Below are 16,018 nucleotides of genomic sequence, written 5' to 3'. Positions count from 1 at the left end.
TACTCACCCCATAACCAAAACAGAGAAAAAAGACAATCAGCACACGATGCAAGGGTGCATGCACACACAAATATCAGCTCAGAAACACTTACACTGCATTGTTGTGCAGCTACAGGCTTGACCTGCATAAGACTGGATCTCATCTCCAAAAAGAAGAAAAGAAACGGATAGGGTGGCCTCAGGTAAACGATCCAGTGGAAGGAGGGAAATTAAATCTTCTTGCTCCAAAAGCAGGACGGCCACAGCACGGCACTTCAGCTGGAACAAAATCCAATTTAAGAGATGTTCTCTTGGTGGAAACTCGATTTAAATTTGGATCTTTTGAGGTGATTAAAGCTCGAAGTGTCTTCTTCCACATGTGGGTTTCCTGACTGAGTGAGCAGCTGCCTTGAAGGAGTCTTGGCTCTTTGTTGTGTTTTTGTGGTTTTTGGAGAGGCGTTCAGTGTGCCTGAGCAAAGTTGCTATGCATGACTTACAGAGAGTCTCTCTCTCGCCTCTGCTAACACCCCCCCCCCCCCCTTTTTATAAAAAGAGGGAGGAGGGAAGAAAACAGCTGAGGGAAAGTCCCAGTGATGCTTCCCTCTACACCCTCCCATCATCCATCTCCGATTTCCCTTCATCTTTCCATTTTTACCTCATCCTCCTCCACCCTTACCTCATCACTTTTTCCTCTGCTCCCCTCCCTCCTGTCCTCTTCTGACAAGGCTTCCCTACCTCCTACGCCTCCTCCTCTCCTAGTCTATGTGGGACGGGTGTATGTATTATCTCCTATTAATACCACTAGTCTGCCAGTTCTGCACCCCTACAGCAGTCGACTCTTCAGGAACACATGCGAGGAAGGTGGGGGGGGTGGCTATCATCTACCTTGTTCTACCTTTCAGCTTGTTTCCAGTACATTTTCTCTCTGTAACACAGACTCTTTTTTTTTAAACTAACTCCAGTCCTGTTTGATTCATTCTTCCCCACTCTTCCTCCGCCCTCACACTGTCATCTCCGTCATTGTGTCTTTCATTTACTCCCCCCCCCAGCTCTTCATTCATGCCATCCGCTATTCTGTTTCATCATCATCTTTCTCCTTAACGGTCTTCCTCGCCCTCATTCACATGGTTCCCCCCCGCCTCCTTCTCCTTCCTAATGTATTTTTCTATCCAGTGTAGGCGTCTGCAGAAGGCTCAGTTAGTGCAAGTCTGCACTTCAAAGACTCCTTTTCTTCCTCAGTTACAACTTTGAGGGCTTGTCCTCCTTCACCAGCTGTCCTCTTCATCCCCTATCATCATCATCACTTCCATTTTCACTCATTCCTTTGTCGAAACAACATCTGAGAAAAGGATGCTACTCGAGGTGTATGAGTCTCAACTTCTAAACCACTTGCTATTTTACAGCAGCTCTGTCCTCTTTCCAGCTCGGCCTTTGAAGTGTGTGTACCAGAGTGAAGTGGATTTCTCTGTGTACTGCTCCTCTGGGAGCAGTACACAGAAAATAAATAAATAAGAAAAATAAAAAGGAAACGATTCGTCTCCATCCAGCTCAAACACAGATTTTCATTGGCTGGATGTGTTTCCACCTATTCAGAGCGTAAAACTGACCCTAAACCTTCAGCGAGACCGGGGGCTTGTTCAGGACATGAAACACCAGCTAAACAACAGAGAGCTGGTTTTTGGGGAAATACAGCTTTTTCTCTTTTTAATGAATGAGATTAAAGTCAGTTCAAAATCTGCCACTGCAGTGTGCACGCACATCTTTTTACTGAGATTATGAAACTGACACTCTTAACAATGGGGAGCCGGCACCTACAGTACAAAGACGTCTGATGAAATATGAGCCACAGCTTCCCCTCTGTGCTGTTGTTGCTGCTGTGTTTTAAAATGGAAACTAATTATTTATCACTTCAGATTCACAAAAACAATCCAAGAGTTCAAAAACCTAAACACAGAGTATGTAATTTACAATTATTTGTTGTAAAAAGAAAGAAAACAGAAAGAAAACTATCGACAATCCACCCTGTTAGACCAGCTTTTGCCAACAAATACTGCAGTTTTAAAAATAATGTCATGTATAGTAATACATCGGGTCCATAATGTGCAATTTGCAGTAACTGTTTGAGACTTGCAGACATTTTTTAAATATAGTTTTGGATTTAATAATCAAAAGCAAAGCAAATACTCTGTTGGGCTGAGATCAGGTGACTGACTTGGCCCTTAAAGAATATTCAGTTTTTCTCCTGGGTTGCTTTTACAGTTTGCTTTGGACCATTATCCAGCACTATGAAGTGCTGACTATATAATCCTGTCCCCTTTACACTATCACAGTGCCATCATCAATAAACACTAGTGACCCACCTGCACCCATGCATGCCATTGACATAATATTACCTCCTGCAGGTCTGACAGATAACCTGGCATGCTTTGGATCATGAGCTGTTTCTCTTTCTGTTTCATTCCACTTCAACTTAATCTTACTTTCAACTGTCCAAATATTTCTCCCAGAGCTGTGCAGCGTCTTTTTGGATGACTTCTGGCTAATCTGGCCTTCCTGTTCCTAAGTGCAATCAGCAGTTTGCACGTTGTTGTAAACACACTGTATTTCCATTCATGAATCAGTCTCTTGATTGTAGGCTTAGACAGCAATACGCCTGCCTCCTCAAGACTGCTCTTAACTTTACGACATCTAACCAAGTAGTTTTTCTCGAACACGGAAATAATTCTGTCGTCATGCATTTTAGTTCTTTCAATCCTAAAGTTTCTGTTTTCTCGCTGATGGGATTAGTTTGATTTTTCAGCCTAATGATGGCCTGTCTCACTTCACTGACATGTCTTTGTGCCTCATATTTATATTTATATATTTATTTACACATGTATATATATATATATATATATACATATGTATGTATATATATACATATGTATGTATATATATACATATGTATGTATATATATACATATGTATGTATATTCACAGCTTTGAATCTATCCATTCATTTCCTTACGCTTATACAGGACCAGGATCCTTGCAGGGCAAGCCTAAGCAAGGATGCCCAAACCTCCCACTCCCCAGCCACCTCCTCCTGCTTAAACACCGAGGCATTCCCAGGTCAGCCGAGAGATGTAATCATCCAGCATGTCTTTGGTCTATTTTTCAACTTCAGAATATTATGCCTGCTTCATTTGCCATGAGCCTCTGAAAATGTGTGTATAAAAATATCTGTAATTCCCAAACATCTTTGCACTTTTATCACATCAATCGTCTTGATCGTTTGATATAAAATCCACCCTGGACCTAACTCTAGCAGTGCAACAATTTTCTGAAATCACAAACAGCTTCACACCAAAACACAATGTGTTGAATGTGAATGTTCCAGGTAAAAATACAGGACAGTGGCGCCTCTCTGCTCACAGCCAGAGGTGTGTGTCTGAGATCACCGTATAAGAATATCCGCTGGGTTTGACATCATTGAGATCCAGCAGCAGAAAAAAAAACGTCTGAAGCCGGAGCTTGTTTGTAGATACTCTGGAGATATCATCATGTTTACCATCCTTAATATGAGCATCACCATCAAGTTTGTGTGATGATGTCGCATTGTGTTAATAAAGCATGTCTTACCTCCAGGGAGACACTTTAAGTTCAATACAAAGTCCAGCTCAGGATCACATTAACTTCCTGTAGTGCTGAGTTGTTCCCGTGCTATCTGAGTCCAGCCTGTTAGCCTCTGACCTCTCTTAGATCAGTGTGGCATTTCCACCGGTAAGACTCTAGCTGGCTGGGTACATGTCCTCTCTAAACTAACAGGCAGCCACATGAAAATCACTTTATAATCACTTTGTCAATCGCTTGACATTTACTCAACCAATGATCTTCTCACCTGTGTGCTTTACACTTTAGCTAAGTAGTGTAATCACTGCCTGAGGAGCTCTGGAAGTGAATAAATGGAAGGATCTACCACTTACCAAAGTAACCACTGTATGTGTGTGTGTTTTGAGCTCCTGTTAAATGTCAGGCATGTTGTGAATGTCAACTACCAGCGAATTACTAAAAAGCTTTTTAAGTTGCAGTTGCTTCTGCCAATTTACACAAGCAGTGCTTATACTGCTCACCAACAAAGCATATTACCATGCATCAATAGGGTAATTAGCAGCTTTAAATCCACTTAAAGCTGTTTAGATGTCTTTAATGTTCTAAAGACTAAATTAGTTTTCTGCTCGCAAGATCACAACAGAGTTTTAAATCTCCCAGAAGCTCCAGAAAAGGAATAAAGTCCACGAAAAGAGTTCAAGCTGAGACGCCGCAGATGCTTACGGTACAATGAGGGTGGGGGGAAAAGAGGTGGGCGTTGACCCAGATGCAACATCAGAACTGCAATAAATAATTCACAGCCTCAGACTACTTGAATGGGTATGAATGAAAAAGCTGTTCAGCTTTGTCAAGAAAGAAAACCTCACAAAACCTTTTTTCCTCCCAAAAAATAAAATAATAATATTTTTTTAAATCAGGCACTGCAGTGGAGATGCGGATGTTGTACCCTTTGTATATAAATTTATGATAAGCAGTTTCATCAGAGCAGCATCTAACATGGGCTGTGAGGACGTAAAAGGCACAAACACACACACACACAATTAATCTGTGATGTAGATTTTGCGCATTGTTATCCCCATTTAAACTAAAATAGAGTGTAAGATTGAGGGGATCCCCACACTGTGACTGATAAATCACAACCGTCACGTCCAGTTTAAAACCAGAACGTCATCGATGCAGTAGTTCATCTGTGATCCAAGTAAAACAATTATGAGTTTCACTGTCCCTGCTTGGCTGGATTGCACAAACTTTGAAGAATTAAAGTCCCTTAAGAAAGCAAAGAGGCTTGCAAAAATCTGACCAATACTGAGATTTACTCTTTCAGCTGGATGAGATAAAAACAAACAAACCAACAGCTGATGCTGTGGTGGACGCATTCATCTTTTATATGCAGCCAATAATCAACACATTAAACTGGAACTGAAAAAGACATCCCTAACTTCAAAACCTTTTGAGGTTGCTGAGTGAGCTTTATGAGCTCTCAGAAATTGCTTTCATTCATCTCACAGATCTGTTGCATCTCTTTAAACTATCCATTGCTGATGATGATAAAAAGGCTCTGAGCGCCTGACAAATATGTTCACTCCGTTAAATGCATCTTTATCGACTTCAAAAGGAGTCATAAACATGCCTGCATCGCCACACAGCTGAAGTTCATTTTGCATCCTGCATAATTATTCAGTGAAGCATTGAGTAATCCGCTTTAGCATTCAAGTTTCTAAATCATGGGTGATGCAGAGCTACGGTTACATGACAGGAAGGCTAAAAAAAAAACAAAACCCAAACATCTGCACCAGAATCTTTGTTTAGCAGCAAAAACAAGAGTGACAAATGCATTTTCTGAGTCATTAAAGCTTTTATAAAGGTGCTTGTCAGGATTTTATAAAAGCAAACTTATGCTGAAATGATTTAGGAACAATTTAAATTACCAATTTGTGTTTTTAAGCAAAAATCACATTTATTTTTTTAAAGGATCTTGAACAAAACAAGCATTTCTGACCTGCTATTGGTCAAATCGATTATCAGTTACCTGAAAAAATCAAACACTTATTACAAGCTTCCTTTCTGTGTGCGGGAGCAGAGAAACTTTTTCTGAATAACCATTTAAAAAGTGAGCGCCTTGAGGTCTATTTTAGGAGATAAAGGAGAAGGTAGTTTCTAACAGAGGGATGTCACCCTCAGTGTAAAGTTGGAAGTTTATTAGAAAAACAGATTACAGAGCAGAGAGTGACTCATGGCTTGTTGAACAGACTGAATGCGAGCTGAGAACACAGTTATCATTATTTGTTTTTGTCACACGCAGACTGACAGGACCTTTTGTCTATTAATCAGACTGAGGAAGCATCAGTGCTGCAGTGTTAACATGTTACTGATGTCGAGGGCAAAGTTTAGAATCAAACAAATCCAGTTTGTTCTCCTTTTAAAAGAAGAAGCAAAAAATACACATCTTTACATTTCCTATATACTGAATTAGCTGCACAGTGACTCATGGGAGGACTTTGCTGCCCTCTGCTGGAGTAAAGAAGGAACAATAACTCTGCAGTGCACCGAGGATTTTGTCCAGAGTGCACTTAAGAGAAATAAAATATGAACTATTTTCTGATGCAACAGTATTTGTGCTTTCTCTCCACATGACTGTGTTTCTTTCCAAATCCTGGATCTGAAGATAGAGGCTGTCGCTGATATTATAACTGATACTGACACATTTTCCCACATATTTATACAGATTTTTTACTATTTTATTCCTGTTTTCTGCCTTTTTCTTTATAATTCAGAGTTGTCTATCATTAAATTCCTGCTCTGCAGCAGCAGCTCATAACCACAGCAATACTGTAGGCAGCTCTAATATGTGGTAAGGGATTGCACTGGAGCTCTTGTAGATGCATAAGCCAACGGGTTTTCTGCAAGCACCAGCAATTTCCTCTCTATTTTCCCACAGTCACGCATCGGTCTTGAGTTTTTTCCTACTGACTGCATAGGAATTAATATCAACCGCCACAGCAGTGCTACATAATTCATACAGAAAGCCTTTATTATTCTGAGGTAATGTATTTTCTTCCTTCTCTCAAGACTGCTCATGAGATTACGGGGTATATGTTAAACGGGCAAGCGGCCAAGATGATCAGAAACTGACCTTGAGCTTTACGCCGTCGCAAATGTTCGTTTTGAGGGTTTTGTCCAAACCAATTATTTATAATAATCTTTTAAAGCTGGTTTTATTCAAATTCTTTCTGCATTGCATTTCACAACCACAAGATGGCAAACTCAGCGCCTCAACAAATCCACCATTACTACGCCAAGCACAGAACATCAGACAAATTATCATCCCAGAGCAATCTTTATCCTTGATTATCTAAACATCACCTTAACGATAAGGCTGTCGAGTCGTGAAGAATCTCTCACTCGCTCTGCCTCACCTTCTGTTCTCATTAATACTGAGAAAAGGCTTTAAATCAACTCAATGAGACATGGACGCCGGTTAGAAAATTCCTCTTAAAGGAGGACTAAACATCAGTGTCGGGTTGGACTAATGTGCCTGCACTGTACGTCCACCGCCTCTCTGCCCTGCGCCTTCAAACGGCAGCCAGAGCATCTTTAAAGGCTCTAATGAAATCTGGATCAAGCTGCAGGCCAGTGCTGAGAAACAGGCTGCAGGAGAGCGTGAAATATTACAGAGCAGAGACACAGAATGGTAAAAGTCAAAAGCATGTTTCCAAATTTAGAGCTCTGCTTTTCCTTTAAAAATGACATCTAGTCTTTGTGATAACTACTGACATCACACATGACAGGGCACTTTTACAGCATGGTTAGCGAAACACGACACTACAGGTATACACCCATGTTCTGTATACTTTAAGTTAGCAGTTTTAGCGCTGAACAGTATATCACATGTAAGCTCTATTAGTCAGAAGTGGGCATATCTTGTAACGGTGTGCAGTCTATCCTTACAATCCCTGAGAAAACTTGACAAGTGAAGGACAAAAGAAGAGGTGACCTAAAAAAAACTATCTACAGCAGGTGAACGGTGTCTGAAAGTCACATTATTAAAAAAAAGAGAAAGAATCCAGCTTTGACCTGACACAGGACCTGAGAGATCCATCTGGCATTCAGTTAATCCATCTACTGTTCACTGAACCCTCAGCGGAAATGGTCTCAGTGGAAGGATGGCTGTCAAGAAGCCATTCTTAAGGAAAGGAAACAAGGAAAAAAGCCTGTTGTATGCTAAAATACACAAGAACTGTGCTGAAAACCAGTGGCAACAGGTCTTATTGAGTATTAATGAATCCACATTTGAAATTTTTGGTTCAAGGTGTTTCAATATGTATAGAAGAGAGGTAACACAGTCATTTCTAAACATGGTTGAGGCTCTAGCAATGTTTGGGGTCTGCATTTCAGCCAGTATTCAAGATCTTGTCACTACTGATGGAATTATTAAAGCGACTTTAAAAACAACTTCACTTTTCAGCATGAGAATGATCCAAACCACACTGCCAATGCACCAAAGCATACCTGGATAGAAAATATCAGTCACGGATTGGCCTGATTATCCCAGACCTCAACATTATTGAAGCAATGGGGGATCATCTTGACAGAGAACAGAACAAAAGGCAGCCAACATCCAAAGAAGATGTTTGAATGTCCTTCAAGAAGTCTGGAGAACTATTCCTGATGACCATTTTAAATTATGAGACAGATGTTAGAATTGTACAAACTCTGTTTGTGGTCTCACATGCTGTATTTCCATACATGTTTGCACATGCTTCAATAAATCACTGCACCTAGAAAGAAATCACTGGTGGCTCAAGACTTTTGCACATTTGTATGCATGTGGAATGAGTGCCGATAATTCATGGTATCATTAACGAGGCTACAAGCAGGACAACGTGTGCCTTATCCAGCTCCATGAAAATACAGTCACTGTCGTTTTTATGATATCCCTAATAGCTTGCCATTATCCATCAGTGAAGCACGGTACGCCTTACTTAAGTTGGCAGAAACATACCGGCAGAGGCAGGGAAGTCAATGGAGATGGCCGACTGAATCATAACTGCCATAATGCTGTCTTAAAAGGGGCCAAATCACTATTACGACCTGCCCTCGCTTCTCTGCTTATAATTGTTCGACGTGAAGTGTTTTGAACAGCTGGACTGTAAATGGGTTGACACTGCAACACTGTAATACCCATTTCACACTCGTATGTCAATAGAAAATGATCATTAACATGACAGATTATAATTCTGTGGCTGCAGATCAGACCGCTCCAGGCACAGTTAGTCCCTCGTGGTGTAAAAGCAGGAAGCTGATTCAACGTTTACACAGAGGCTAAAATTTTCCCCAAAGCCTTCCATTATTTGCTTTGTGGTTTCACTGAAATGAATGTCAGGCCATTACAAGATCTGACAAGTATTTAACAAGCAACACACACTTCTGACAGGTAATGATAAAAGTCTAGCATTTGATAAAAAGGATATTTGTGAGCATGAGCAGAATTGAAAGCAGCTGAGACGATACTTTATCCATTAGTCTTCATCTTCTTATGTGTAGGTGAGGGTTACATTATTCCACTAAGTTTGAATAAAAAGATGACAGCGCCAAAGATTAATGTGACTTGTGACAACGGTGTTAAAGAAAAGTGATTTATGTTTACAAGAAGCTCACGTAAACACGTCGGTCAGTTTATTAGGTACACCTGGCATGGTTAGCCAGGTTGGGATGTAGACAGTGTAAAGACTAGCGAAAGTTGCTTATTTTTCTTGACAGTAAGTGCAAAATGTGTCCATACGTATGCTCTTATCTTACTCCCTGGACATCAAATTGTACGCGTCTCACCTTGCTGCACAAGGAGATTACTTCTAATTGGATCACTTCCAAATTCGTCCCGCCTCCCCAGACAACTTAATTCATACTGATTGGATCTCGTTTCTCCAAAACATTTTCATCTTGTTTTTATTCGTCGACAAACGTGTCAATCCATTTCATCATAGCTTCTGTCCAAGTGCATTAGTTCTTATTTGGTTATCGTCTTGTTTTTCTCAAAAAAAAAAAAAGTTGTTGATGAAAACTATCACGAAAATTAATAGTCAACAATATTAACACTAGTTACAACCATGGTAAGCATCTCTCAGTGCACATCCCTAAAACAGAGGAGCTACAGCAACAGAAGACGACACCAGGTGTTACTCCTGTCAGCTAATAACAAGAAACCGAGACTACAATTTGCACAGACCTCACCAAAATTAAAAAACAGAAGCCTGGAAAAAGTTGCCTACTCTGATGAGTCTCAATTTTTGCTGCACCATTCAGAATTTGGTGTAAACAACATGAAAGCGTGGATCCATCCTGCCTTAAATAAACAGTTCAGGCTGCCGGTGGTAATATTAGTACTAATTGAGCATTGTTTAAATACCACAGCTTGCCTAAGTGTTGTTGCTGACCATGCCCATCCCTTTATGACCACCGTGGATGGGAAACTGCTGGTGGCCTTGTATCACTCCACCACAGAAAGCATCCTGGTTTGCTGTGTAACAGTGTGGTATACCGGATGCTCTGCAGTGAATAAATAGGCTGTCCAGAGGGTAATAAACACAGCACAAAAGATGATCAAATGTGTTTTGGTTGTGTGTTGATTTTGCATCTTTCACTTCCCTCTCAAACCATTTGTCTTCTCTAACCAAAATGTGAACATTGGCATCAAATGAGTCAAATTACATTGACATTGGCTTTGTCACTCGAAGGAGTGACAATCAAGGTATGCAGAAGAGTGACAAAGGTCACTCTTTCGTGGATGTTCTTCTTGGATGAGAGGTGAAATGTCTTCAAGGACAAACAGATTAAAAACGGTTCGCTGCCGTAAATCAAGAATGATAACTGTAATGCGGCATGGCACTTGTTCTCAACTTCTTCATATTTATAATTATTCATTATCCTCAGCTGAAAGGGCTAATTTAACTGTGTGAATGACAGTGTTGTTTTATTCTACTCTGAGTCCCTCCCGAATGGCCGAACTTCTCACCCTATCTCTAAGGGAGAGGCCAGCCACCCTCCGGAGGAAGCTCATTTCCGCCGCTTGTATTCACGATCTTGTTCTTTCGGTCACTACCCACAGCTCGTGACCATAGGTGAGGGTAGGGGCGTAGATCGACCGGTAAATTGAGAGCTTCGCTTTTACACTCAGCTCTCTCTTCACCACAACAGACCGGTACAGCGTCCGCATCACAGCGGCTGCTGCACCAATCCGTCTGTCGATCTCCAGCTCCCTTCTCCCATCACTCGTGAACAAGACCCCGAGATACTTAAACTTCTCCATTTGGGGCAGGAACTCGTCCCTGACCCGGAATGGGGACTCCACCCTTTTCCAGCTGAGGACCATGGCCTCAGACTTGGAGGTGCTGATTCTCATTCCCACCGCTTCACACTCGGCTGCGAACCGTTCCAAGGCGAGCTGTAGGCCATCACCCGATGAAGCCAACAGAACCACATCATCTGCAAAAAGCAGAGATGAGATCCTGAGACCACCCAAGTGAAAGCCTTCCGCCACTTGGCTACGCCTAGAAATTCTGTCCATAAAAATTATGAACAGAATTGGTGACAAAGGGCAGCCCATACTCCCAGAGCACCCCCCACATGATCCCCTGAGGGACAGGGTCGAATGCCTTCTCCAAGTCCACAAAACACATGTAAACTGGTTGGGCAAACTCCAATGCGCCCTCAAGTGTCCGCGAGAGGATAAAGAGCTGATCCAGTGTTCCATGACCAAGATTGTTCCTCCTGTATCCGAGGTTCAACTAACGGACGGACTCTTCTCTCCAGCACCCTGGCATAGACTTTTCCAGGAGGCTGGGACTACACAGTGAAAGCAAAATCTGTGTTAGCATTATGAAGGGTCCTTGAAAACTTTGCTCCCAATGTAGGGGGTCCCTGGGCATTCCAGTGCAAGAGAAACATTCTGACATTCCACAAATGGCATTAAAAGGAATTCAATATGAAATCAATGAAGAGAAAATGGGGAAAACAGCTTTTGCTTTTGTCTACGGTCATTCTCGTAACTACCAGTGAAACTTGTTGCTTTAACTTTAGTGATAATAAAAATATCTGCATAAATAAAACATTAAGGGGTTCACAGCAAATATAAGCAAATTAAAATGATTTCTTTTAGGAGGAACTTGTTGTTAAAAGTCAATGTTTTAACTAAATTACAGAAACTGATGCGCTAATATCTCACTCCAGTGTCCCCTCTTTCTCTCCACCAGACTCACACTGCATTTACGTCACAGTCACCTGCCCCCTCCCATTTCCTGTTACTGAAACAGGTTGGTCCAGACACACATTCCTCCAGGGATTGGCTCAGTACACTGTGTGACCCACTTATTTGACAGCACTTCTTTTAAAATTGTCAGATGAGTGGAGTGCTCCCCCTTCCAGCCAGGAAGAGCAAACACGATAGAGTGTGGCAGAAATTCTCAAGTGAGGCCACTGGCCCCTGAGTTTCATCTTAAGTATATTTTGTATTTGTATCTATCATCACCACAGCAAGAAATTTCAGCTTACAGAGCACTAAAAGGCAAATTTTTCATCACAATGAACATAAAAAAATGCATCTTTTGGCAACTTTAAGAAGGCCTGACATCAACCACTTGAGACTTTGCTGCATATTTAATGCCACAGAGTGTTTTTGTCTACATAAGCTTCGTCTTTATTTATGCAAGTTCAATAAAGAAAAGCTTATAAAAAGAAACTTGGAGGGAAAAAAAGGAAATCAATCAAATATCACCTTAAAAGTAACTTAAGTGTTTGCAGAATTAAAACTGGCTTCATAATTTGATAGGTCAACAAGGCTAAGATAAAGAAAAAAGCTCAGTTAGTTAACACATGAGGCTGCACTGCATCATCACCATTAAATATTAAAGGTCAAGCAACAGGTAGGCCAAACTCTGTTTTATCCTTCTTTTTGACTCTATTGGCAACCGCAATTTACAAAACAAACATGATGTTGTTTTGAATAAGACACGAAACTAGCAATGGAGACCATAAAGTCATCAGGAAAGGGTTTACTCACATCATAGATAACGCTACGGTCACTTTAGCGGTCGCCAATTACTTCAACAACAGTTGGTGACCATGGGAGGACCAAAATACCTGCAACCTTGTGCAATGAATTTGTTATCTCGTTGCCTTTGAAATGGTTGTTTTAAACACATGGACCAGGTTTGCAGAGACGGTCTTCAAAGCAACTTTGGTGCATCAACACAGCAATAAAATGGCATCAAAACTGAGTTAGTCTGCAACCAGTTTGAGATTAATAATGGATTGCATTTATATAGCGCTTTTCTAGGCACCCAAAGCGCTTTACAATTCCACTATTCATTCACTCTCACATTCACACACTGGTGGAGGCAAGCTACAGTTGTAGCCACAGCTGTACTGGGGCAGACTGACAGAAGCGAGGCTGCCATATCGCGCCATCGGCCCCTCTGGCCAGCACCAGTAGGGTAAAGTGTCTTGCCCAAGGACACAACGACCAGGACAGAGAGAGCAGGGGCATCGAACCGGCAACCTTCCGGTTACAGATGAGCTTCCCAATCCCCTGAGCCACGGCCGCCCCCAAATTAAAAGGCTTCAGGTCAGAAATTACATAAAATCTGTTGGTGATAAACTCCTAATCCAGGGGTCGGCAACCTGCAGCTCCGGAGCCGCTTGGGGCTTAGTCTTTATACTGCAGCTCCATGGTTCGGGAAAATAAATTGTAAAGTGTTAGTTCTTTTTTAACTTGTAGTTCTAAATTGGAAGATTATCATGATCTTGAAATATAAAAACTATGATAAAAACAAAAACCGCTCACGCCTCACAGACGACAGCTTACAGTCCTGCGTAAAAAATGAAAGTGACTTGGTACAGCCCCGGTCTGCAGATGCTGTGCGCACTGCGCAGAGGTTCAGGAGCAGAAGTCCCATTGTAAACATACCACGGCAGACCCGACGATGTTTGCATGAACATGCTTTACAGTTTCTCTTTATTGACCACTTTTCACACACGGTTGTTGTACACTTGCAGCTGGCTTTAGCTTTCCAGCACACAGCCCGACACATAACACAACAGCAGAGACAGCACAGCCTTTAAGGCAGCGATTGCGGATGATGCTCAGGTGCGACCACCTCTCCTGCAGCGGCACTGCAGGCCACGCCCCGCCATACACATAAACCATGTAAAATAAATATTTATGCAGATATTTTGCGAATATTTATTATTCGTTTTTTAGGAGCATAGCGCTTTTTTTCCAATTATTTTTAAAATTCCGGTCAAGGCTCTGCTTCACGCTCCGAAAGCCCAAAGGCAATATAAGGACGACGGCTCAGTTTTTGTTTGCTACATGGATAATTTAAGTTCAGCTTTTTAATTCATTTAAAAGAGACCTTCAACTGGATGTTTTTCTTTTTTGTTATAATTTTTTAAGATTTCAAAATGTATTCATTACATAAATCAAATTTCACTTTCTTTGTAGCACTTCATGAATTTCATAAGCAACACACTATAGTTGTTTATACAAAGCACAACGGTAAAAAACAATGTATGCAGTGTTATCTTCATTTCCCAGCGTTTTCTTTTCCGTGGAAACCGGGTCCAAATGACTCTTTCGGTCTTAAAGGTTGCTGACCCCTGTCCTAATCTGTAGCGCTCTAAATACACAGAAATGCATATTAACTACTTACATTCAGAATCTGAGCAGAACCTGACAGATATGAAAGAGACCAGAACTGATCACTAGAGACTGGTCTGCAACCATCTGGCAACCACCAGTTGTGGGAGAATAATTAGTATTCCTCAGTGGTTGCAAGTGGCTGCTGGAGGTTGGCAGCAGTTGCTGGGAAAAAGCCCGAGTCACACAGGCCTAAAGACAAGTGACTGAAGTGGCAACCACCTGTGTGTTTCCCAACTGGTTGGCAAAAACCTCCTTGTGACCACTTTAGGATATTGGTACAGTCTTAGTTTGAATGTAATTGATGGAGTGTTTACTTATACATGCAACTGTGGGAATATGCTAGCATTCAAAGCAATTATTAGGAGGTTTGTGGTGCATTATCTTTTTTTGCATCCTATTTCATCTAACAAGAGCCAGAAACCTCCAGGAATCACTGCCAGCTACTCTTGGAAAACACATTTTTTCCCAACCAATCAGTGGTTGTATCACATCCATTATGTTGGACATTTCTTGAGTAATGTGCGCACAATGTCACGTGAGAAATATATATCCATCTTTTAAATCTGTTCACACCATATCAAGGCACCTGCTCCACTGACACTGCACATTATTTTAGCATAAAGTTAACCACATGACTCCAAGTGTTACAGATATATTTTCTGTGCCCTCCATGCTAGTAGTTTGCACATCCCTGCACTCTGCTGTTTTCTTTTTCATTTCTTTCAATACAAAAAAAACCCTGTTCACACTTTCAATAAAATTAACATAAAATTTCACACAAGCTTCTTAACTCGCAGTACCTGCCTTTGCTTTCTTTTTCTAGTGTCTCTGTTATCCAGGTCAAACTCCTCATAACTTGGCAATAAAACTGAATGTGATTCAGGAACATGAAGCAGAGCATGGCAGTGGAATATGATACACCCTGTAGATGCATTTTTTTTTTACAGTTTAATTACAGGAAGTGACCTTTGCTGTATGCCATGCTCACTGTGCTTCCTGCTCATAGCTACACACACACAATCCAATAAATGCAAAATGCAGCAAAGGACGAAAAAAAATTGCATTTGCATTGGTAAGCCTGAACCTTAGGGCCAAAGGAGCAAATGTAAATTGATTTTCTTTATACCCATCCAACCAAATCCTATCAACAAGCAGCTGTACAGTGATCTGTAAGAAACACGCTGCAGTTAGAAATCATACAGACTGTTTGTGCAGCCCTTTAGCATCCAAGCCAAGCTAGCAGAGGTCAGAGAGACGGGCTGAATACTGACGCGATAATTGACAGTGTGACGTGATGTTTCTCACCTCAGCACCATGGGGCAGAATCCTTTTCCTGAGGGCCGGGGAGGGCTCGGTTGACTGCAAAGGAGTTAGACCCCCGTTCTTCAGTTGCTCCCCCGAGGGCGACTTTGGTACAGTCCACACAGGAGCACCATCTGAAAAACGACAAGTTATTGTTGTTGAAAGAATCAAAGAGGGATGAGGGTGAAAACCAAGATCAGCCTCTCCTTTATATATATATATATGTGACATTCAATATAAAGCTGTGTGCGTGACTGATGGAAGTTACAAACCAGGAAGGTGTGTGCGTGTGTGTGCATGAATCTACGCGAATTTAATATTTGTTCAGTGTTATAGCCTGCCTTGTATTGGTTCACATGATCAAACATACAGAAGCGACTAGAATGGAGATTAAATTTGATTCCCGTCCCAAAAAGATCAAATGCTCAATAAAGAAGAAGAAAAGAAATC

General features: G+C 41.3%; 1 protein-coding gene across 3 annotated transcripts in view; it reads right to left on the bottom strand.

The window, feature by feature from the left end:
• LOC135932887 (oxysterol-binding protein-related protein 10) overlaps positions 1-16,018 on the bottom strand; it is a 93,022-nt gene that overhangs the window by 14,193 nt on the left and 62,811 nt on the right. For all 3 annotated transcript variants that reach the window (XM_065470601.1, XM_065470600.1, XM_065470602.1), the window contains one exon: positions 15,572-15,702. In XM_065470601.1, coding sequence (XP_065326673.1) covers positions 15,572-15,702 — 131 coding nt within the window. The remainder of the gene's footprint in view (positions 1-15,571; positions 15,703-16,018) is intronic.

The sequence above is a fragment of the Pelmatolapia mariae genome, linkage group LG22 (genome assembly GCF_036321145.2).
Source record: "Pelmatolapia mariae isolate MD_Pm_ZW linkage group LG22, Pm_UMD_F_2, whole genome shotgun sequence".
In the NCBI taxonomy this organism is placed as follows: domain Eukaryota; kingdom Metazoa; phylum Chordata; class Actinopteri; order Cichliformes; family Cichlidae; genus Pelmatolapia; species Pelmatolapia mariae.
Note: the sequence above shows the minus strand (reverse complement) of the source record. Positions and strands in the feature narration are given on the sequence as shown.